The sequence below is a fragment of the Mirounga angustirostris genome, unplaced genomic scaffold (genome assembly GCF_029215605.1).
Source record: "Mirounga angustirostris isolate CCGP_5_RB_7025 unplaced genomic scaffold, mMirAng1.0.hap1 SCAF_10, whole genome shotgun sequence".
Lineage (NCBI taxonomy): Eukaryota > Metazoa > Chordata > Mammalia > Carnivora > Phocidae > Mirounga > Mirounga angustirostris.
The window spans coordinates 109,335,589-109,357,890 of record NW_026991718.1 but is presented as its reverse complement, the minus strand read 5'-3'; the positions used below and the strand labels follow the sequence as shown (position 1 = coordinate 109,357,890).

The window sequence follows — 22,302 nt, the reverse complement described above, 5'->3', positions numbered from 1 at the left end:
CTGCTCCTGGCTGGGCTCACTCATGCAGCTGTGGGTCAGAGAGCAGCATGTGCAGATGGACTCCTCCTGAACCCAAGGCCCGTCCTCAACTCCTATTTGTGATCTCATGGGGAGTCTTAGGTGGCCAGTTGACCAAAGAGGGGGAAGTGGAGTCCTGTTTTCAGATGGCCCGTAATGCCGATGGCAGCTGGCTGTGGTGCTGTTGTCTTGCTCACGAGTGGCCCTGAAGGACGGGGAGGAGATGACTTGCCCCAGCCAGCAGTCCTTCAAACACAGCATCACAACCCCTCTCCCGGAACCAGACAGAGATAGCCTTAGGGACGGACAAGTAGCTACAGATTTGGCTGCGTGATAAGTGCTGCTCCACTCACTTGTATGCCCTCTCTCTCTTTCTCTCTCAAATAAATAAATAAAATCTTTAAAAAAAATTACTGCTCTACAGTATTCTATTTCTATTTTATCTTTTTTTTTAAAATATTTTATTTTTGGGTAATCTCTACATCTAGTGTGGGACTCGAACTCACAGCCCCGAGATCAAGAGTCCCCTGCTCCACTGACTGAGCCAGCCAGGTGCCCTTATTTTATTTGTATTCCAGTATAGTTAACATACAGTGCTATATTAGTTTCAGGTGCACCATATAGTGATTCAATAATTCTATACATTACTCAGTGCTCCTCATGATAAGTGTCCTCTTTTAAAAAAGGATTTCTATTTATTTCTTAGAAAACATGAGTGGAGGAGAGGGGCAGAGGGAGAGGGAGAAGCAGGCTCCCCGCGGGGCAGGGAGCCCGATGTGGGGCTTGGTCCCAGGACCCTGGGATCATGACCTGAGCTAAAAGCAGACGCTTAACGACTGAGCCACCCAGGCGCCCCCTATTGATATTTTTATAGGGATTGCATTAAATCTGTAGACTGCTTTGGGGAGTATGGACATTTTAACAATATATGTTCTTCCAATCCATGAACATGGAATATCCTTTCATTTGTTTGTGTCATCTTCACTTTCTCTTATCAGTGTTTTATCCTATAGTACACGCTCCCACCACGTTGGTCCAGCCCACTGTCATACCTTGCGGGGATTGCTTCAGGAACCTCCTCACTCTCACTTTTGCCCTGCAGTCTTTTCACAATAGCCAACATTGTCCTATAACAGGTAAATCCAATCAAGTCACTCCTCTATGCAGAGCCCTCCTGGGTCCCCATTTCATTTGGCCCTATGTGACCCCATCCCACATTACCGTTCTGACCCCAAGACTTTGGTCACTCTGCTTCCTCCCCTCTGGCCTCCTTCCTGCTCCTTGAACATGCCACACACATTTCTGGCTCAGGACCTGTGCGCTTACGATTTCCTCTGGCTAGACTACTCCCCTTCCATGACAAGCAGAATTCTAAAACGACCCCTGTGATTCTTACTCCTGGTAGCTACACCTTTGTGGAATCTCCTGTTGCATATGAATAGGACATGTAACTTTATTTTTTTTAAAAGTTATTATTGGGGTGCCTGGGTGGCTCAGTCGTTGAGCATCTGCCTTCGGCTCAGGTCATGATCCCAGGGTCCTGGGATCGAGCCCCACATCAGGCTCCCTGCTCGGCGGGAAGCCTGCTTCTCCCTCTCCCGCTCCCCCTGCTTGTGTTCCTGCTCTCGCTATCTCTCTCTCTGTCAAATAAATAAATAAAATCTTTAAAAAATATATTAAAAAAGTTATTATTTATTGGGGCGCCTGGGTGGCTCAGTTGTTAAGCGTCTGCCTTCGGCTCAGATCATGATCCCAGGGTCCTGGGATCGAGCCCCACATGGGGTTCCCTGCTCAGTGGGAAGCCTGCTTCTCCCTCTCCCATTCCGCCTGCTTGTGTTCCCTCTCTTGCTGTCTCTCTCTGTCAAATAAATAAATAAAATCTTTTTTTAAAAAGTGATTATTGGGTGCCTGGGTGGCTCAGTTGGTTAAGCGACTGCCTTTGGCTCAGGTCATGATCCTGGAGTCCCAGGATCGAGTCCCGCATCGGGCTCCCTGCTCAGTGGGGAGTCTGCGTCTCCCTCTGACCCTCTTCCCTCTCATGCTCTCTCTCATTCTCTCTCTCAAATAAATAAAATCTTAAAAAAAAAATAAAAATAAAAAATAAAAAAGTGATTATTTATTTATTTTAGAGAGAGAGAGAGCATGCATGAGAGCAGGGGGAGGGGCAGAGGGAGAGAGAGAGAGAGAATCCCAAGCAGATTCCGAGCTGAATGTGGAGCCTGACACGGGGCTTGAGCCGATGACCCATGAGATCATGACCCAAGCTGAAATCAACAGTCAGATGCTCAACCGACTGAGCCACCCAGGAGCCCCAAGGACATGTAACTTCCTTCTAAGCAATAGAAGATTATGGTGAAAATGATGAGGTATCACTCCCATGATTATACTATATTATAAGGTAAAGGTGAAGGGATTTGCAGATGTACTCAAGGCCCCAATTATCCAAATTAACCAGTTTCACTTTGAGTTAAAAGACTAGTGGATATTTCACTATGTTGTACACCTGAAACTAACATAACATTGTGTGCCAACTGTACTCAAATAAAGATATTTCAAAAAAAAAAAAGAAAGGAAAAGAGCAATAACAAAAATGTCGGTCCTGGTGGGCCTGGCCTAATCAGGTGACCCCCTTAAAAGAGGCTTCCCCGGGCGCCTGGGTGGCTCAGTTGGTTAAGCGACTGCCTTCGGCTCAGGTCATGATCCTGGAGTCCTGGGATCGAGTCCCGCATCGGGCTCCCTGCTCAGCGGGGAGTCTGCTCCTCCCTCTGACCCTCCCCCCTCTCATGCTCTCTCTCTCTCATTCTCTCTCTCAAATAAATAAAATCTTTAAAAAAAAAAAAAAGAGAGAGGCTTCCCCATGCTCAGAGACTTGAAGTACCAAAGAGTCTCTCTCCCTCTGGTGCTTGTCTTGAAGAAGCAAGCCATGAGTTCTACAGCTGCAAGGAACTGAATTCTGCCAACAATCTCCCAGGCTCTGGGACGGAATGCAGTCTGGCTGACATCTGGACCTGACCCGCTGTGAGACCCCGAGCAGAGGGCATGGCTCAGCTCAGATACTGTGGGGTAACAAGTGGGTGCTGTTTTAAGCTGCCCGACTTGTGGTGATCTGTTATGTAGCAATAGAAAACAAGTCCACCTTTCAGATATCCATCTGGCTTGTTCCTTAGGTCCTTCAAGTGTCAGCTGTCACCCTCACAAGAGGCCTGCCCTGAGCCCCCTGAGAAAAACTACAACATGTCCCCCCTTTCCTCCCTTGCACTGACCACCTCCTACCCTACTGAGATGTGTTTATTGCTTAATGCCTCCCCCACCCTACTAGAGCCAAGCCCCCGAGAGCAGGGATTTTTGTCTGTGTGGGTCACTGGTGTCGCAAGCACCTGTGTTGGGAGCCTGTGTGTCTTCAGATGAAGAGCCCTGAACAGCTGATGGAGTGCCAGCCCTGGGGGGCCATTATGCTACGGTAATTTATGTGCATGTGTTAGCTTGGGTGAGGTCAGTGTGCCCCACGGACAGGCAGGAGGCCTTTCTGGGGCTGCCTCTAGGGTCAAGCCTTTGGCCTTCTAGCCCGACAATGCCAATGAGCTGATCTGCGCGAGAAACAAGATGAGCTGCTGATGGGGAATCAGGTCAGCCTGACCAGCTCCTCAGTGCCGGGCAGCTCACATGAGTGGCTCAGGGTCAGCCGGGCCCTGTGACCTGTCCAGCCCCAGCGGCCGCAGCACCCTCTTTTTTTTTTTTTTTTTAAGATTTTATTTATTTATTTATTTGAGAGAGAATGAGAGACAGAGAGCATGAGAGGGAGGAGGGTCAGAGGGAGAAGCAGACTCCCTGCCAAGCAGGGAGCCCGATGCAGGACTCGATCCCGGGACTCCAGGATCATGACCTGAGCCGAAGGCAGTCGCCTAACCAACTGAGCCACCCAGGCGCCCCACGCAGCACCCTCTTTGAGGAGGGTCAACAAGAGTGCCGCAGTGGCCGGGGCCATCCCAGTCAGTCTCCTCTTCCCGGAGGGCGACAGCTAGGGACTGGCCCTGCTGAGTCTGTTCCTTCTGACACTGGCCTCCTTTCTTCTGTGCTATTGCAAGATGGGCTCCCCCCGGGGAGCACTCGGAGGTAGAGTTTAACCTGCAGGAGGTTTATTACCAAGGGCCCTGGGGACCCACAACTGTGAGAGGGAAGGGGCAGAAACAGGATTAGGTAGAGGGAGAACTTCCATGCGGGCCTCAGTTGGCCCTATGGGGAGTTCAGAGCTGAAAGAGTCCTTCATAGTTGCCCACCATGGGGCCAGAACAGGTATTGGATGTGAGCCACCAGGGAAGGGTGTGACCTTGGGCCAGGCCACTCTCTGAAGCTGAGGCAGGCCCTGGGTGGGCTGCCAGCCAGAGTTTATCGGCTGAGCACACTACCAGCTTCTGGGGGCAAGTCCCTTCCTTTTTTCCCCCTAAGATTGACTGATTGATTGATGTAATCTCTACACCCAGTGTGAGGCTCAAACTCACAACCCTGAGATCATGACCTGAGCAGAAACCAAGAGTGGGACTGAGCCACTGGCATGTCCCTTCTTGAAGGACGATTGGTGCTGAGCATCTCCCTTTTCCTTGACATTGACCAACATCCCCTCCACTGAGGCACTCTTTCTTTTATTTGTAATTATTTTCATTTTAAGATATATTATAAATGTGGGGCACCTGGGTGGCTCAGTCAGTTAAGCGTCTGCCTTCCGCTCAGGTCAGGATCTCAGGGTCCTGGGATCGAGCCCTGCACTGGGCTACTTGCTCAGCAGAAAGTCTGTTTCTCCCTCTCCCACTCCCTCTGCCCCACCCCCGTCCCGGCTCCTGCTCGCTCTCTCTCTCTCTCAAATAAAGAAATAAAATATTTTTTAAAAGATATATTAAAGATGCAAAAAAAAAAAACACCACTCTTTAAAATCCATAAAGCAAAAGACATAAGATTACAAAAGAAACAAGTGTATTCATATTCAGGTATCAAAATGTTAAAACAAATATGTGATACAGTCACAAATATACGTCTTTACTTAAAGCATTAGATATTGGGGCGCCTGCGTGGTTCAGTCGGTTAAGCGGCTGCCTTCCACTCAGGTCATGATCCCAGGGTCCTGGGATGGAGCCCCACATTGGGCTCCCTGCTCAGCGGGGAGCCTCCTTCTCCCTCTCCCTCTGCCTACCACTCCCTCTGCTTGTGTTGTCTCTCTCCCCCTCTCAGAAATAAATAAATAAAATCTTTAAACAACCTTTAGAGACATTTGCAATAGCTGTAACATGATAGGAGAATATCTGTCATTTTGATGTATGACAAAGCCACACGGGTTGCAAATTCCACTGTGGCTAATTGCCCACCTCACAGTCGAAGCGAGGGCTAAATTTCAGTTACAAGTTAGAGAAAATAAAGATCTCTCCCTGTACAAGTTCCAGGTGCAGGGATGTGGGGGTGGGGGTGAGGGTGGAAGGTGGGTTCCAGGAAATTTGGGTTCAGGCAGGGGAGACCTCACAAGAGAGATCAGGCTGCGTTGCAACCAGCCAAGAGGCAGGGGGGAGTCCTGCCGGGCCTGGCCTGGCCTGGCGGGGGGGGTCCAAGTGTCTGCCGTGTAACCCCTCCCCCACATACTGGGAGTCCAGCTACATAGTCCTTGGTTGGCCGCAGACCCCCAGACTCCCTGTCCCACCCCAGGGGGGCCCAGGCCGCCGCACAAGCCACCCGCCCCCGCACGGCCTCGCCGTCTGCCTCCCCTGCACCCAGTCGGTCAGCCGACGCGGTGACCGTGACCCGGCCAGGCCCCTGCAAATGAGGGGGCGCGCCGGGCGCCTAGGGCCTGACCCGCGGCGACCCGCTGTGTCCAGTCATGCGGCGGGCCTCTTAGACAGTGCTCCGCCCGCGCGGCCCCGGCCATAAAAGGGCCGGCCCCGCAGCCGCCGGAGCCGCCGCCGCCGCCGCCCCCGACCCCGCGCGCCCGCACCATGGCCGGCCCCGGCCTCGCCTGCTGCCTGCTGGGCCTCCTGGCGCTCACCTCCGCCTGCTACATCCAGAACTGCCCCCTGGGCGGCAAGAGGGCCGCGCTGGACCTCGACGTGCGCCAGGTGAGCCCGGGCCGCGGCCCGCCGCCCCTGCCCGCCCCTGCCCGCCCGCCCGGCCCGGCCCGCGGGGCCCGGGGCCTCTAGCGGACGTGCGCGCCCTCCCGCGACCGCGGCCCCCGGCCCCGCTCGGCCCGCGCTCACCCCCCGCCCTCCCGCCAGTGTCTCCCCTGCGGCCCCGGGGGCAAAGGGCGCTGCTTCGGGCCCAGCATCTGCTGCGGCGACGAGCTGGGCTGCTTCGTGGGCACGGCCGAGGCGCTGCGCTGCCAGGAGGAGAACTACCTGCCGTCGCCCTGCCAGTCGGGCCACCAGCCGTGCGGGAGCGGGGGCCGCTGCGCCGCCGCCGGCCTCTGCTGCAGCCCGGGTGAGCCGGGGGCCGGGCGGGGGCCGGGGCCGGGGCGGGAGCCGGCGGGCGGGCGCTGACCCGGCGTCTCTCCTTGCAGACGGCTGCCGCGCCGAGCCCGCCTGCGACCCCGAGGCCGCCTTCTCCCAGCGCTGAGCCCGATGGCCCCGACGGTGGCGCAGCCGCCCCCAGAAATAATGAAATGAAATAAAGCAGCCTTTTTGCCCTCCAACTCGACTGGCGTCTTGGTGTCAGAAATGGGAGGGGGCGCCTGGGTGGCTCAGTTAGTTAAGCGACTGCCTTCGGCTCAGGTCATGATCCTGGAGTCCCTGGATCGAGTCCCTGGATCGAGTCCCGCATCGGGCTCCCTGCTCGGCAGGGAGTCTGCTTCTCCCTCTGACCCTCGCCCTCTCATGCTCTCTCTCTCTCTCTCATTCTCTCTCTCAAATAAATAAATTAAAAAAAAAATCTTTAGAAATGGGAGGGAGGGCGCTGGCGGAGCCCCGACGGTGGCGCCCGGCGGGGCCCGCGTCTCTGGCTCCGGCCCATTCAGAGCCGGAGCGCCCGGTGTCTGAGCGCCGCCGTCCCTGCCGCCGCAATCCCGCAGCGGGTGGCGAGGGAGGGAGAGGGTAACGGACCCCAGCTTCCCGCTCCAAACAGAGCTGGGAACCTACAGCGGGTGGACTTAAGAGGAACTTTCAAAGAACCCAAAGGATAGGGCGGGGTGGGCCTGACAGGGACGCAGGCGAAGAGGGGGCAGGCCAGTGGCGGGTGAATGACTTCCGTACGTTTGGAAGGAGGCTTGAGCCCCACCTGAGGGCCCGGTTTGGGGCCACGGCTGCTGAAGGGCCTTCACGTTTCCAAGGAGCGGCGCTCCGGGCCACCGGGGCTCAGAAGAGGTGGCCAGGCCGCCCGGCACCCAGCGCGAGAACTCATGGCTTGCAAGATGGGCTCCCCCCCGGGGAGCACTCGGAGGTAGAGTTTAACCTGCAGGAGGTTTATTACCAAGGGCCCTGGGGACCCACAACTGTGAGAGGGAAGGGGCAGAAACAGGATTAGGTAGAGGGAGAACTTCCATGCGGGCCTCAGTTGGCCCTATGGGGAGTTCAGAGCTGAAATAGTCCTTCATAGTTGCCCACCATGGGGCCAGAACAGGTATTGGATGTGAGCCACCAGGGAAGGGTGTGACCTTGGGCCAGGCCACTCTCTGAAGCTGAGGCAGGCCCTGGGTGGGCTGCCAGCCAGAGTTTATCGGCTGAGCACACTAGGGCTGGGAACCCTGAAGGACAGGGGGTCCGGAGAGCCCACCGCTACAGAAATGACCTCAAAACGCAAAAGCCGCCCACAAACAGAATCCTCAACCTATTTCTCATCTGTTCCTGGACCAAAAACCCTCTTGGGAATCAAGAGAGCCTATTTCGTCTCCCCCAGAGCATGCTGTCATTCACTTACCCATGCCACTGGGCAAGCAGTTTCAGAAGGTCCGTGGCCACACTCCCACGGCAAGTAAAACAGGAACAGATCACTCTCAGGGAGAGAAAAGGTAATTTCTACGGCTTTCTCTCACACTGGAGGACGCAGAGCAGTATGTGGAGAGAGAAAAAATATGCTGAAGAGGACTGTAAGATTTTCTTTATATAAATTACAGAAACAGGCAAAACTAAGCTATGGTGCTGGAAGTCTTGGGGTGGGGGGGGTGACTGGAGGGGGTCCGAGGGCAGCTCTGGGTGCTGGTCATATTCTGTTTCCTGGCCTTCGAGCTGGTGAAACAGGCGTGTTCATTTTCAGAAAACAACACAACGTGCACGTGATTTGTTGACTTTTATGTGTGTATTATATGTGAATAAAAGGTTTTTAAAATGAAAAAAGATCATTACTGCTAAGATGTATGGAGGGAATAGAGATGAGGCTTTTGGGTTTTTTTAAGTGCTTATCATTTTATTTTATTTTTTTTTTAAGTAATCTCTACATCCAATGTGGGACTCCAACTCATGACCCTGAGATCAAGAGCTACATGCTCCACGGACTGAGTCAGCCAGGCGTCCCTGAGATGAGGCTTTTGAACACCCCAGTGGCCAATAGCAACCTGGACTGTAGTTCCTTTTTTTTTTTCTTTGCTTTTTTTCTTGCTTTTAATTTATTGATTTGTTTTGTTTTAGATTTCACATATAAGTGAAACCATACGGTGTTTGTCTTTTTCTGTCTGACTTCTTTCCCTTCACCTAATACCCTCTAGGTCCATCCATGTTGTCACAAATGGCAAGATCTCACCCTTTTTCGTGGCTGAGTAATAGTCCACTGTATAGACTGTGGCTCTTGCTGAGGCCACGAGAGCAGCCCCTCCTCCAACCCCGCATCAGGTGGGGAGGATTAGTCACCCAAAGGGACACGAGATGACTCAAAGCGGAGTCCCGTTCAAACCAACTATGGTGAAGCGTGTGAGGCACATCAGTGAGTATTTGAGGTTGGTCACAGAGTTCTGTGTCCCTCAGAAACCACACGGCCGGGGAGGACTGCAGTAGACGTGACCGTGCTCCTCAATGACAGACTTGTCGTGATGGGTCTGCACTTTTCCAAGCTGGAACATCCACCATCTGCCTTAGCAGGAAGTCCGGGATCTCCCCCGGCACCTTTTTCTCTCCCCTGAGTGTCTTGGGGTGCCAGCCCAGCTGTTCCCCCCCGAGGAGCAAGTTCAGGTCCCCTCACCCACTCAGGCACCCACTTCACTGTTCCACTCCTTCCCTAGAATACAAAGGTGAACAGTATTTTCCGGCCCCAAAACACAGGGTCGGATTGACATGGCTTTTCCCGGGTATGTCCCAGAGGTGACATCAAGCTGGGTCCAGTGGCCAGACCAGCGCAGAAGCAAGCTTGCTGTCATTCTTCCTTCTTCTGGCTTGTGGAGTCCCACAGCCTTTGGTCCTTGTTGGAATGACTCCTTCAAACCTCCAAAGTGGGGGCACCTGGGTGGCTCAGTGGTTAAGCGTCTGCCTTCGGCTCAGGTCATGATCCCAGGGTCCTGGGATCGAGCCCCGCATCGGGCTCCCTGCTCGGCGGGGAGTCTGCTTCTCCCTCTCCTGCTCCCCCTGCTTGTGTTCCCTCTCTCACTGTGTCTCTCTCTCTCAAATAAATAAATAAAATCTTAAAAAAAAACAACAACCCTCCAAAGTGCTTGGGGGCTTTTCCAGGGTGGTGGTTCCCAGCTCCCACTTTGCATAGCTTTGTTCTTTGTCCTTCTACTACCTGGAAATGAAATTCCTAGAGAATATGCCCACCTACACGCAATTTCAAAAAACATATTATTAGTCTGAGCAATAAGATATAGAAAAGGAAAGTAATTTAGTACAAAATATTACTTTAAATGTGACTAAATAGGCAAGCCTATTTAGGTGACACACACACAATACAGTTGTCTGATAATTACATCTACTTAGAGCAAATATAATAAAAAGAGATTGGAACCCATTCCCTACAAGAAGTTCAGGAAAATAAAAAGGTAAGAAAATAAAAATTTAAAAAGGTAGAAGGGCAACGAGGATCAATACTCTCTTTTGTGGGGCGCCTGGCTGGCTCAGTCGGTGGAGTGTGAGAATCTTGACCTTGGGATCATGAGTTCAAGCAGCACATTGGGAGTTGGGAGTAGAGCTTACTTAAAAAAAAATTCTCTTTTGGGGCGCTTGGGTGGTTCAGTCTGTTAAGTGTGTGCCTTCTGCTCAGGTCATGATCCCAGGATCCTGGGATGGAGCCCCACATCCGCATCGGGCTTCCTGCTCAGGGGGGAGTCTGCTTCTCCCTCTCCCCCTGCCACTTCCCCTGCTTGTGCTCTCTCTCTCTCATCTTTTTAAAAAAATTCTCTTTTGTGCCTTAAGAAAAAGACTCAGATATCAATGAATTGCAAAGAGTACACTCATAGAACACTTACGGAAATTTAAAGAGTGCCTGAATACTTCATGAGACTAATATATTGTTGAGTTTTGGTTTGCAGCTTGTGTGTGTGATGACAGTCTGCGGTCATGTTTTTTTAAATTAATTATTATTAGATTATTATATTATCATATACAGTTATTAATATGTTACTATAGTATTAAAATTAATTTTTATTTTAATTCCAGTATAGTTAACAGTTAGCAGTATGTTAACATATTAGTTTCAGGTGCACAAAACAGTGATTCAGCACATCCATACATCCCCCAGTGCTCATCAACAAGTGCTCTCCTTAATCCCCATCACCTGTTTCACCCATCCCCCACCCACCTCCGATCTGGTTACCATCTGTTTGTTCTCTATAGTTAAGAGTCTATTTCTTGGGGCTCCTGGGGGGCTCAGTTAAGCGTCTGCCTTCTGCTCAGGTCATGATCCCGGGGTCCTGGGATCGAGCCCCGCATCGGGCTCCCTGCTCAGCAGGGGGCCTGCTTTTCCCTCTCCCTCTGCTCCCCCTGCTCCTGCTCTCTTTCTCTCTCAAATAAATAAATGAAATCTTTTTTTAAAAAAGAGTCTATTTTTTGGTTTGTCTCTTTTTGTTTCCTTTGTTTGTTTGGTTTCTTAAACTCTACATGAGTGAAATCTTAAGGTATTTGTCTTTCTCTGATTTATTTCGTTTAGCATTATACTCTCTAGCTCCATCCATGTTGTGGCAAATGGCAAGATTTCATTCTTTTTTATGCCTGAATAATATTCCATCGTGTATACACACCCTATCTTCTTTATCCATTCATCAATAGGTGGACATTTGGGCTGCTTCCACAGTTTGGCTATTGTAAAGAATGCTGCTATGTGTGGTCATGTTTTTAAGAAGAAATCTTGTGAGATGCACACTGGAATGTTTACAGCTGAAATGGTTATGACAGCTGGGATTGGCATCAAGATAATTCAGGGGTGGGAGGAGAGGGTCGGGTAGAGGTGAAACAGGCAACCATGTTGTTGATAATCACTGAAGGTAAGAGGGGGTGGACCTGAGGGACTTTTGTTCTGTTGGGTCTACTTTTTCATATATTTGAAATTTCTCATAACAAAAGCTACAAAACAGAAAGATTGTGGTAAAGGTAAATGCTTTGATATGAAAAGATGCCCCAAATTTACTTTGTTAAAAATGATGTAAATTAGGACATATGGATTATGTAAATAATACTAATTTGTAAAACAACAGCTGTGTGAAGCTTTTTTTAAAAAAAAAGATTTTATTTATTTATTTATTTTACAGAGAGAGAACACAAGCAGGGGGAGTGGGAGAGGGAGAAGCAGGCTCCCCGCTGAACAGGGAGCCCGACGCAGGGCTCCATCCCAGGACCCTGGGATCATGACTGAGCCGAAGGCAGACATTTAGCTGACTAAGCCACCCAGGCGCCCCTGTGTGAAGCTTTAGGACAAAAGTTTTCCAGTCTGAAAGCAATAGTTGTTGTTGTTTTTAATGTAAACTCTAAGCCCAACATGGGGCTTGAACTCACGACCGGGAAATTAAGAGTCACACGCTCCACCGACTGAGCCAGCCAGACCGCCCCAGTCTGAAAACTATCAACATCAACTTCATCATTGAACATGTATCGCTACGATTGATTTTTCTGTCATACTCTATTAGCAAGGACCTCCAGTACAATTTGGAAGGGCAGCAATTTCAGTTTTTTAAAAAAATAATAATAAAATAAATTTTTAAAAGTTGAGTTGTTTTCTTAGTATGGAGTTTTGAGAGGCCTTTATACATTCTGGATATCAATCCTTGATAAGCTTTGTGAGTTGTAGATCTTTCCTTCCAGTCTGTGGTTTGCTTCTTCATTCTTTTAAAGAGCAGAAGCTCTTAATTTTGGTGAATTCCAAACATATCAAATTTCTTCTTTTATGGATTCTCCTTTTGGTGTCAGAGCTAAGAAATCTTTGCATAGCTCAAGGTCATAAATGATTTCTCCCATCGTTTCTTCAAGATGCTTTAGAGTTTTAGGTTTTACATTTAGGCATATGATCCATTTTTATTCAAACCGGCTGCCTCTTTCCACCTCCTTGTGTCCTGAAGGGTTACTAAGTTCCTCTTAGGTCTGGTCCTGCCCCAGTCCTACTAAGACCTGGGGACTGGCCCCGGATGGGCCACACCAGGGCAGAGGCAGGAGGTCATGGCTGGGATAGAGGCCCACAGGGCCCCTGCTCTCCCTCTACACTTAATCACTCTGGGCACTGAGCCAGGTCAGGGGTGACAGCAAACGGAGCTCTAAGACCAGAAAAGAGCCTGACCTCGGCTTAGCACCAGGACCCTGGCCACGTCTGATGGAGGCTGAGTCATGCCACTCTGCTCTAAGGCAGGGTGTTGGCATCAGGGCTCAGAGTGACTTCTCTGCCTGCCCTCCCTCCTGGCCTCTAAGTCCCTGGAGGATTCTGGAGAAGATGCAGCCTCTTGTAGCCCCAAGGCCTAGAGCAAGAAAGCCCAAGGACAGGATGTTGAGAACAGAGGGGGCAGAGAGAGAGGAAGGGAAGGATGAATGGGACAAGGAGGGAAGCAAAAGAGGGCCAAGGAGCTGGGGGATGGGGGAAGGGAGGGGAGTGAGGCTCAAAGGGGATAAAGGAATAGAGGGGACAAAGAAGGACATAGGGACACAGAATAGCATTGGCCAAATGCCAGTGGATGTCAGCCCTGAAGCTGCATGCATCCTAATGTGATGTGGGGGCCCGTGTGTGTGTGCGCGCGCGCGCGCGCACGCGCGCGCCCACCCATGGTTGAGTCTGTTTGTATCTGTGTTTCTCTGGGTGTGTCTGTGGCTCTGAATGTGTATCTCAGGGTCTACACCTGTAACTGTGGTCAAGGATCCCAAGGCATGCAGCTCATGATTATTTGCTGGTCTGTGTTTGTGTTAGTGTGTGTGATTTGTGTGGGTCTCAGTGGGCTCTGTCTTCCACTCTGGCTGAAGGGCCCCCATGGCGGCTGCTTAACTTCCTCCTGGACAGATAGTACCTGGCCCTCTGTCTGCTGGGTCTGGGGTGATTTGCTGTCTCCCGCCTCCAAACTCACACACACATACACACACAGCACAGCCCTGGATGAAATAGTAGACTGGAAATCTGGGGAGTTGGGTGGGTCCCTGAAGCCGTGCCTCAGTCTCCTGGGATGTAAATGGAGACGGGAACCCCCGGTCATCCTTTGGCTCCCTCCCCTTGGACCTTTCTCGCTCTTCCCTCCGACGCTCTCAACGTCGCTCTCTCCATCGTTGGGCTTCCTCTGTCTTCTCCTGCCATCTTGTCCACCAATGTCTTTCCCTCTCCTCGCCTTTACTTCTGTCCCTCTGCCGGAGGATCCACCCAGCCCCTGCAGGGCCCCCCAGGTCGCGCCGTCCTTAGTTCCCCCTAGCCCTCTGCCGAGCCAAGATCGCTTCCCCTCTGCGGATCGCGGACTGGCTGGCGCGGGTGACCGAGGGGGGTCCGCGCCCCACCGTCTCCTCTGCGCCCCCTCCCCACCCCCGGACACGGAGACAGACACTCGCGGGTGCACTTTTAAAGGTTTATTTTTCCAGGCTGCGGGGGGCTCGGGGGTTTGGGGCGAGCGAGCGGCTCAGTAGACGCCGGGCGGGGCGGGCTCCGCGGGCTCGGGCGCCCCCGCCAGCTGCACCAGGCGCAGCAGCAAGGCGCCGGTCGGCCCGTCCAGCTGGGTCGCGTTGCTCCGGTCGCTGGCGCGGGCGCGGCGGTGGAAGCCGGAGCCCCCCCGGCACTCGGGCTCGGTCACGCAGCTCTCTGCGGGCGGGGGCGGGGCGGGCACGCGGTGAGCGCGGCGCGGGCGGGACCCAGATCGGCCAGGCCCGCGGGGACCCCGGGGCCCGCCCCCGCCCGGCCCCCCGCCCGCCCCCGCCCGGCCCCCGGCTCACCCGGGCTGCAGCAGAGGCCGGCGGCGGCGCAGCGGCCCCCGCTCCCGCACGGCTGGTGGCCCGACTGGCAGGGCGACGGCAGGTAGTTCTCCTCCTGGCAGCGCAGCGCCTCGGCCGTGCCCACGAAGCAGCCCAGCTCGTCGCCGCAGCAGATGCTGGGCCCGAAGCAGCGCCCTTTGCCCCCGGGGCCGCAGGGGAGACACTGGCGGGAGGGCGGGGGGTGAGCGCGGGCCGAGCGGGGCCGGGGGCCGCGGTCGCGGGAGGGCGCGCACGTCCACTAGAGGCCCCGGGTCTTCAGGTGACTGAGGACCGGCTCTCGGTGACAGCCTCGGCACCCTCCCCCTTTGTTGAGGGGGGCCCCCTCCGCACCGCGCTGCGCCGGAGAGACCCTCCCTCTCAGCCCCGGGGCCATCAGAGGTGTGCGCCCCTCTCTCCCTGCCCACCCCTCCCCTAAGGCCGACCTTCCTCCCCTGCCCCCAGGACTCCAACTTGATCTCTAGCACGCACGCCCCCGCCAGACAGGGCTCTGCCCCGCCCAGAACACTTCCAGGCCCCTCCTCCCGTTTCCCGGCCCGGCTCCACGAGCCGGTGGGCCTCTGGGGGCCCGGACCTGGGCTCACCGGCCAGGCACTAACTGTGGGTGGCAGGAGCCTGAGCCCCAGGGAAGGGCACGGGGCACCTCGCTGACTCTGGTGTCGGAAGGTGCCCAGCAGAGGGCAGCCAACAAACTGCCCACAGACCCACCCCAGTTTGTTCAATGGCTCGGAAGCGAGCCCCCTGTGGCCTGGGAAGGTTTGAGCATGGGGATGGGATTTCCTTCAGCTCTGCTGAAAAGGGACTGAAAGGGAATTGACTGGACAAGCAGGGCGGGAGAATTGGGCTAGGTTCCCAGCAGAACTGCCTGGCAGGAGGTGGCACCCTCACTTGAAGGAGCTCAGAGCAATGGGCAGCTTCTGTGTGGGGCCTGGGGGAGCGTGGCTAGGAGAGGGTGACGGCTGGATGGGGAAGGCCTCCCATGCTGGCTATAACACAGCCCGTTGCGGCTGTGAGACTCCGATGGGCACAGAGGAGGCCCTGCTATCCAGTTCTCCCCGATCTGCCCCAAGCCCCGTTACTGGGGAAACACGGGCTTTCCTGCATCCCTTGCCTGGATGGGGATAGTGTCCCCGCAGTCCTGCAGCCTGTCCTAGCCTGCCTGGCAGCCTGGCCCCCCCCACCCCTGCCCAGCCATGCCAAGCCTCCCTGCTACTTCCCCTAAAGCTGGCCTCTTCCACGACTTCCCTCCTGCCTGGCCCCTGCAGGGTAGCGCAGGCCCGGGGGCTCTGTCCCCTCCAGGCAGCCCCGAGATGCACCCCGGTCATACCTGTCTCAGCTCCAGGTCAGACAAGTCCCTCTTGCCGCCCCGCGGGCAGTTCTGGAAGTAGCAGGCGGAGGTGAAGGCCAGCAGGCCCAGGAAGCAGGCGGGGAGCACGGCGTCCGGCATCCTGGCGCAGGTGGGCACAGTGTGCAGTGTGCTGGGCTGCCTTCGCGGGCGGCCTTTTTATGTCTGCAGGTGCTCCCCCGGAGACGACGTGGCCGCCACCCCCCCTCCCCAGTGACTCCCCAGGAGCCCACGACCGCCAGGCAGTGATTCAGGCATCTGGGGACGCACGTGGACCTGTCTGGGGGGGCGCTGGGGAGGAGGGGTGCCGGCCTGCGGGCTGTCACTGGCAGCCGCGTGGCTGCCGAGTGACAGGAGCTGCTGCGACCGTGATTGTGGCTCTCTGGACCCGGGGAGAGGGACGGATGGGGGCGGGGGGGTCTCGCGGAAACCGTCTCCGATCTTTCTGGCTGCCCAGAGGAGGCTGGGGGGCAGCGGGCCGGTCCCCAAGCACAGCCCCCTGAGAAGGTGGGAAGGGGGGCCCGAGGGGCTGGTGTGCAGGGAGCAGGATCAGCCCCGGCCCAGGATCAGTGGGACAGGGGACCGTCAGATGTGCAGAACCCCATCAGGAGGGTTAGCCTCCTGGGGGGGACACTCCCACCCCCCACCCCACACACACCCAGAGCAGGGTTCAGACCCAGCAAGGTTCAAAGGTGGGGGGAAAGCCACCTGCCCCAATTCCTACCCCGACAAGGACCCTAGTTTGTGGGTGCCGAGGCAGGAACCATCTCGGGCCTAGGGTGGAAGTGGGGGCGAGGGAGCTTTGGTGTTGGGGGGGCTGGAGGAGCCACAGCCAAATGAGCCCAGCCTGAGAAAGCGGACTTTGGTTCACGACCCCAGGCTGGTGGGATGAAGGGACTAAAGCCTCCCTCTCCTGGGCCACTGGAGCGCCCCTCTGGTCCTTGGACCCAGGCCAGCCACCCTGCTCCTCTCAGGATCTGTTCAGCCCCTAGCTCTCCCAGCCCCAGGCTCTTCGCCGCCTCTCCAGGGTGCCCAAGAAAGCTCTGGGCTGCCTTCTCCCCACCAAGTGCTCTAAGGGGGTTGGTGTCCCAGGGAGAGACCTCCCACACTGCGGACCTGACGCCAGGCTCTTCAGGAACATCCCCTTATGGACTGTGAGGACACCGGAGCCCAGTGGCCTGTCAGAATCTGGCTTCTGTTGCTCAAAACTTCATGACTCGGGCAGGTTACTTGACCTCTCGGTGCCTCACTTTCTTCCAGCGTAATGTCGGGAAGATACTAACTAGTACCCACCTCATGGTGTTGTGAGGACTGAAATCATGTAATACATAAGAGCTTTAGAAAAGTTGCTGCACCATTGTAAAGCTAATTAATAACGGTATTGTATTGTTAATGCCATTACTCTGTTTTTTTTTAAAGATTTTATTTATTGATTTGAGAGAGAGCGAGCACGAGACGGGGGTGAGGGGCAGAGGGAGAAGCAGACGCCCCGCTGAGCAGGGAGCCCGACGCGGGGCTCCATCCAGGGACTCCAGGATCATGACCTGAGCCGAAGGCAGACGCTTAACCGACTGAGCCACCCAGGGGCCCTAATGCCATTATTCTCATTAAGAACTGAAGAGAGTCTTCCAGAGAGAATAGCATCCTGGGTTAACCCAGGAGGAACATGCTCATTCCATTCATGGGGCCCGGAGAGGAGCTGGGTCCAAACTGTTGCTCCCTTATGATTCTTGGTTGTGGTGGAGGCCACAGGCCTAGTTTAGGCCAGCTGCGTGGCCTAACACCCACCCTCTTGGAACACGCAGGGGCTAGAAAAAGTCTTGTTACTGCGCTGTCAGGTCAAATATATCACCTCACATGTCACATGGACCTTTTGAACACCCCACATTCCTACACTTCCCTCTTTATTAGTCCTACCTGGAAAAGACATCTCAAATCTATCTGCTTCCTTTTGCTCCTGCTTTGAAATCTCAGAACGTGTTGTTTCTTTGTTCTAGAAGCCTCCCCTCCCCTCACCCCTCTGTAGGATTCACCTGGCTGCTTCGGTGTCTGCTCCTAAGAGGAGACCTCCCTGACCACCCACCTGGCACATCCCTCCCTCAGCCCCACTTCGATTACTTTCTAACTTGAATCAGCGTTGAAGGGTTAATAGGCACTTACTACAACCTGCAGCTCATTTCCTTGTCTGTTTATCTTTTGTGCGTGTGTATGGCTGTGCCCCTCTAGAGTGAGACCCCCAGGGCAGAAGGGACTTCATTTTTCTGTTCGGTGCCATAGTCTCGTACGGTGCTTGCCACGCAGTGGGTTTTCAATAGATTATGGAAGGGAGGAAGGGAGGGTGGGAAGCTCTGGGTACCAGCCTCAGCTTTCCCGGGAGTTACTCTGTGACCTTGGGCAAGCCACACCTGCTCCCAAAGTTACTCGCTTAATGTACTAACAACCTCGCTTCCTATCTCAGTGAGGATTTAAGGGAATCAGACCAAGGTGCTATAAAGGTTAAGAGTTTCTGAAATATTTACAAAACAAAGAGTTGCAAGCCTCCAGATTAAGCCTCAAATCTCAGAATACTCTTTATTTCCTGACTGTTACACCATCTTTTCTTTTCTTTTTTTTTTTAAGATTTTATTTATTTGACAGAGAGACACAGCGAGAGAGGGAACACAAGCAGGGGAAGTGGGAGAGGGAGAAGCAGGCTTCCCGCCGAGCAGGGAGCCCGATGTGGGGCTCCATCTCAGGACCCTGGGATCATGACCTGAGCCGAAGGCAGACGCTTAATGACTGAGCCACCCAGGCAACCCTAGACTATCTTTTCTGAGAGCAAGTAACAGTTAACTGCCCCAGGGTCCATCCATTCCTGTTTCTCATTCTCCTTTTCTCAGGATCAACCCAGAGCCCGCACCACGTGACATGCACACAGCCTGTCGGAAGGGGGTTGACCTCACTTTCAAAGGGCCTCTGCGGCCACAGTAAGTCCACCTTTCGCTCTCCTCACCTGTGGTCCACCAGTGACACTTGAGGACCCTCGGCAGTGTAGACACGCAAATGCTCTGTCTACTGTGAAGAGGGAAACTGCAGGGAGCAAAGTTGTAGGAGCCCCAAACTGCTCACTGAATTGAATCAAAGAGGATCCACAGAGCAAGAATCACAAGCATGAGAAAATGCTGGGCTTTAGGCAGACAGGCCCCGAGCTGAGATGGATCCACACCAGGAGTGAGAAATGGCAAACCTTGGCTTCCTCCTCTCATGGGGGGAGCTCAAGGTGAAGATCCATCAGATCTCTACAGGGGCTTACATTAAGCTTCAAAGAATCAGAAATGAAAAGGCCTCATAAGAGGTCTTACTTGCAAAAACAACCTAAATAAAAAGCAAAATAAACCGGACACATTTTTGACACTCTCTCCGGTGTTAAACGCCTGTAAGCGGCAGGATGGGTGGAGTCCCATCTGGGGACTCCCAGCTCCGGCTGGGACCCCGGGGGCCCGGCCTGGTGTCCCCGCTGGGCTGGGCCCAGTGGCTGCCCCCTCCCCCGCGACCCCCGAAGCCCCCCTCCCCCACCACGCAGTCCAGGGGAGGGCCAGGCCTCCGGGGCGGCGGGAGCAGGCGCCCAGGCCCGAAGGAAAGACAAGAAGAGGCTGCGAGGGCCTCGGGGGACCGGCGGCGACGATGGGAGCCGTGCCCTGACTGCCAAGAGCCGCATGAGCGCAACGCCTGCGTCACTCGCCGCCCCCGGGGGCCCGGCCTGCGCTCCCAACCGGGAAAGGGGCACACCCCAGCGCCGGGGGGGTCCCCGCGGGAGAGCGGGAAGCCGAGGCCCCTGCGCCGGGAAGGCTTCTCGAATATTCCTCTGGAACCTGTAGTTTGGGGACTGAAGGTTAAATGGGGAGTTCCGGGAAGAACCCCGGGGAGGGCACACCTGGGTGGATCAGGTGTGAAGGAGCAGGATGCATGTGTCTGTCTGTGTGTGTGTCTGTGTGTCTGTTGGGAGGGGGGAGCAGCAGTAAGGACACAGCACAGGACACACAGGCTCCAGAGCCTGTTGACCCACAGACGACAACAAAGACTTCCGTGGTCTGGGCCAAACTTCACATGCATTTCCTTCTCGAATCTGCATAAAACCCTAAGAAGGAGAAAGTTTTTTTTTTTTTAAGATTTTATGTATTTGGGGGAGAGAGAGAGAGAGAGCACAAGCAGGGGGAGGGGTGGGACAGAGGGGCAGAGGGAGAAGCAGGCCCCCTACTGAGCAGGGAGCCCAATGCGGGACTCAATCCCAGGACCCTGAGACCACGACCTGAGCCGAAGGCAGACGCTTAACCGACTGAGCCACCCAGGTGCCCCAGGTGAAAGTATTTTTTATTGACATTTGCAGACAGGAAACAGGGACAGAGAGGTTGAGACACTTGCCCAAGGAAGCACAGGTAAAGACCAGCAGAACTGGGCCCCAGGGTTCTTCAGCACTTCACTGCCTCATAACCAACGGGGACTAAACCCCCAGGATATTAGTATTTACTAGGATTCAGAGCTCGAGGTTGGTGGTCTTGTGGCTGGCTCAGGTTCAGGGGTATCACCCGGGGTTTCCTTACTCCCTTCTGGCACCCTCCACATGTCTGTGTATCTCTCCTCATGGCAAGGGGTCAGCCACAAAATGGTTCCCTCCTCTGAGCCTTTCCCTTCTGGGGGACCCTCACCTTTGCCCAGGGGCCCACTCCCAAGCCCCTCCAGGCTGGGCGAGTACCTGGCTGTGTGTTAGGTCAGCCAAGGTTCACCCCAGGGCTGCGTGTATCTGCAGACCCCTCCTGAAATGGGATTCTGTTAGTGAGGACCGGGATGGAGTGGCTGCTGGCCCAGGCTGGGAAGATTTGTAGGATCCTCTCCATCACTTCAAGTGGAGGACCCTGTGGCACAGAGAAGCTAAGTGTCTTCTTGTCCGGGGTCACACAGAGAGGCAGTAATAGAGCTACTGGGGGAGGAACCCTCAGCCCCCAATTCCTGCACCTCCCCAGGCTGCACCTGATCTCAGCTCTGGCTGGATCGCCTGCAGAGCCCAGGCTCCCATCGTCAGCTGCCAGACCGACCACACCACTTCCCTTTGTGCTTAACTTCGGGACCCTCCATGGCTCCCCACTGCCCACAGGATGATGCGCAAGCACTTTAGCATCACCTTTGTCCGCCGTGCCCTCAACCCCCAAGGTTATGCTTCTCCCAGCCAGGACTGCAGGGCCCCCTCTCTTGGTGCCTTTTATTCAATTTTTCAAAGAATCAACCTCTGCTCTTATTGAATCTCCAATTTGTTTCATTAATTTATGCTGTTATCTTCATTAATTTCATTTTATCTTCTGTCTTTGAGTTAATTCTGTACTTTTCTGACTGAGTTTAGTGCTTGGCTCATAAATTTTCAATCTGTTTTTTTAAATTTTTTAAAAGAGATTTTATTTATTCAAGTAATCTCTACACCCAGTGTGGGGCTCAAACTCACAATCCTGAGATCAAGGGTCACACGCTTCACCAACCGAGCCAGCCAGGCACCCTTCTTCTGTTTATTTATTTATTTATTTTAAAGATTTTATTTTATTTTATTTCATTTGAGACACAGAGATACAGAGAGAGAGAGAGCATGAGCAGGGGGAGAGGCAGAGGGAGAGGGAGAAGCAGACTCCTCGCTGAGCCAGGAGCCCATGTGGGGCTCGATCCCAGGACCCTGGGATCATGACCTGAGCTGAAGGCAGACGCTTAACGACTGAGCCACCCAGGCGCCCCCCCTTCTTTTTAAATAATATGTTTTAAGGCTATAAAACTTTCTTTGTCCCATGAATTTTGATTTGTAGCTCCCTTATTGTCATTGGGTTCTAAACATTTCGTAAATGTCCACGCTGATTTATCATTTTCCTTTCTAGTTATTTACAAGAGTGCCAAGTTTTTGGTTTTTGCTCATTTTCATTCTCATGGACTTTTATTGTTTTTCTAGCCAGATAATGTAGCCTGTGTTCTGTTGATTCTCTGGAATATGTTGAGACTCCGTGTTGTGGCAAAGTGGGTGGTCCTGTTTGCCGATCTTTTTTTTTTTTTAAGATTTTTTTATTTTGGGGGGGCGCCTGGGTGGCTCAGTCGTTAAGCGGCTGCCTGCTTGCGTTCCCTCTCTGGCTGTGTCTCTCTCTGTCAAATAAATAACACAAGCAGGGAGAGAGGGAGAAGCAGGCTTCCCCCTGAGCAGGAAGCCCGGTGCGGGGCTCAATCCCAGGACCCTGGGATCATGACCTGAGCCAAAGGCAGACGCTTAACGACTGTGCCACCCAGGCGCCCCCCTGTTTGCCGATCTTAAGTGTCTGGTAATGTTACACGAATCCTTGAAAAGTAATTGTATTATACAAGAATCAGGTGGTCAAGATTGTGATTCCAGTGGTTCGTACCTTCTCTGCCTTCCCACACGTGTGTGTGCTTAGCTATCCTCCCTAGGACAGGTCTGCTGACACCTCTCACTGCAGTCCTGGGTTGTGCGTCTCTCCTGCTTTGAGGATATGCTGTTAGGCGCATACAAGTTTCTGACTGCTGTGTGCTCTTGATGGATTATTTCTGTTATCATTAAATAAAATCTCTTTATCCTTATTAGTATTTTTGCTTTAAATTCTATTTGCCTGA

At 53.8% G+C, this 22,302-nt stretch overlaps 2 protein-coding genes across 2 annotated transcripts; one reads left to right on the top strand and one right to left on the bottom strand.

The window, feature by feature from the left end:
• The first annotated feature begins 5,952 nt into the window (after positions 1-5,952).
• On the top strand, positions 5,953-6,684 carry OXT (oxytocin/neurophysin I prepropeptide). The gene is made up of 3 exons (XM_064571781.1): positions 5,953-6,113; positions 6,270-6,471; positions 6,551-6,684. The coding sequence occupies exons 1-3, from the start codon at positions 5,994-5,996 to the stop codon at positions 6,604-6,606; spliced, it is 378 nt and encodes a 125-aa protein (XP_064427851.1). The 5' UTR covers positions 5,953-5,993; the 3' UTR covers positions 6,607-6,684.
• Positions 6,685-13,816: 7,132 nt separating this feature from the next.
• AVP (arginine vasopressin) lies at positions 13,817-21,796 on the bottom strand. The gene is made up of 3 exons (XM_064572903.1): positions 15,652-21,796; positions 14,289-14,490; positions 13,817-14,157 (listed from the first exon to the last, which is right to left on the bottom strand). Exons 1-3 carry the CDS (start codon positions 15,769-15,771, stop codon positions 13,979-13,981), a joined length of 501 nt encoding a protein of 166 aa, XP_064428973.1. The 5' UTR covers positions 15,772-21,796; the 3' UTR covers positions 13,817-13,978.
• Between the last annotated feature and the right edge of the window lie 506 nt (positions 21,797-22,302).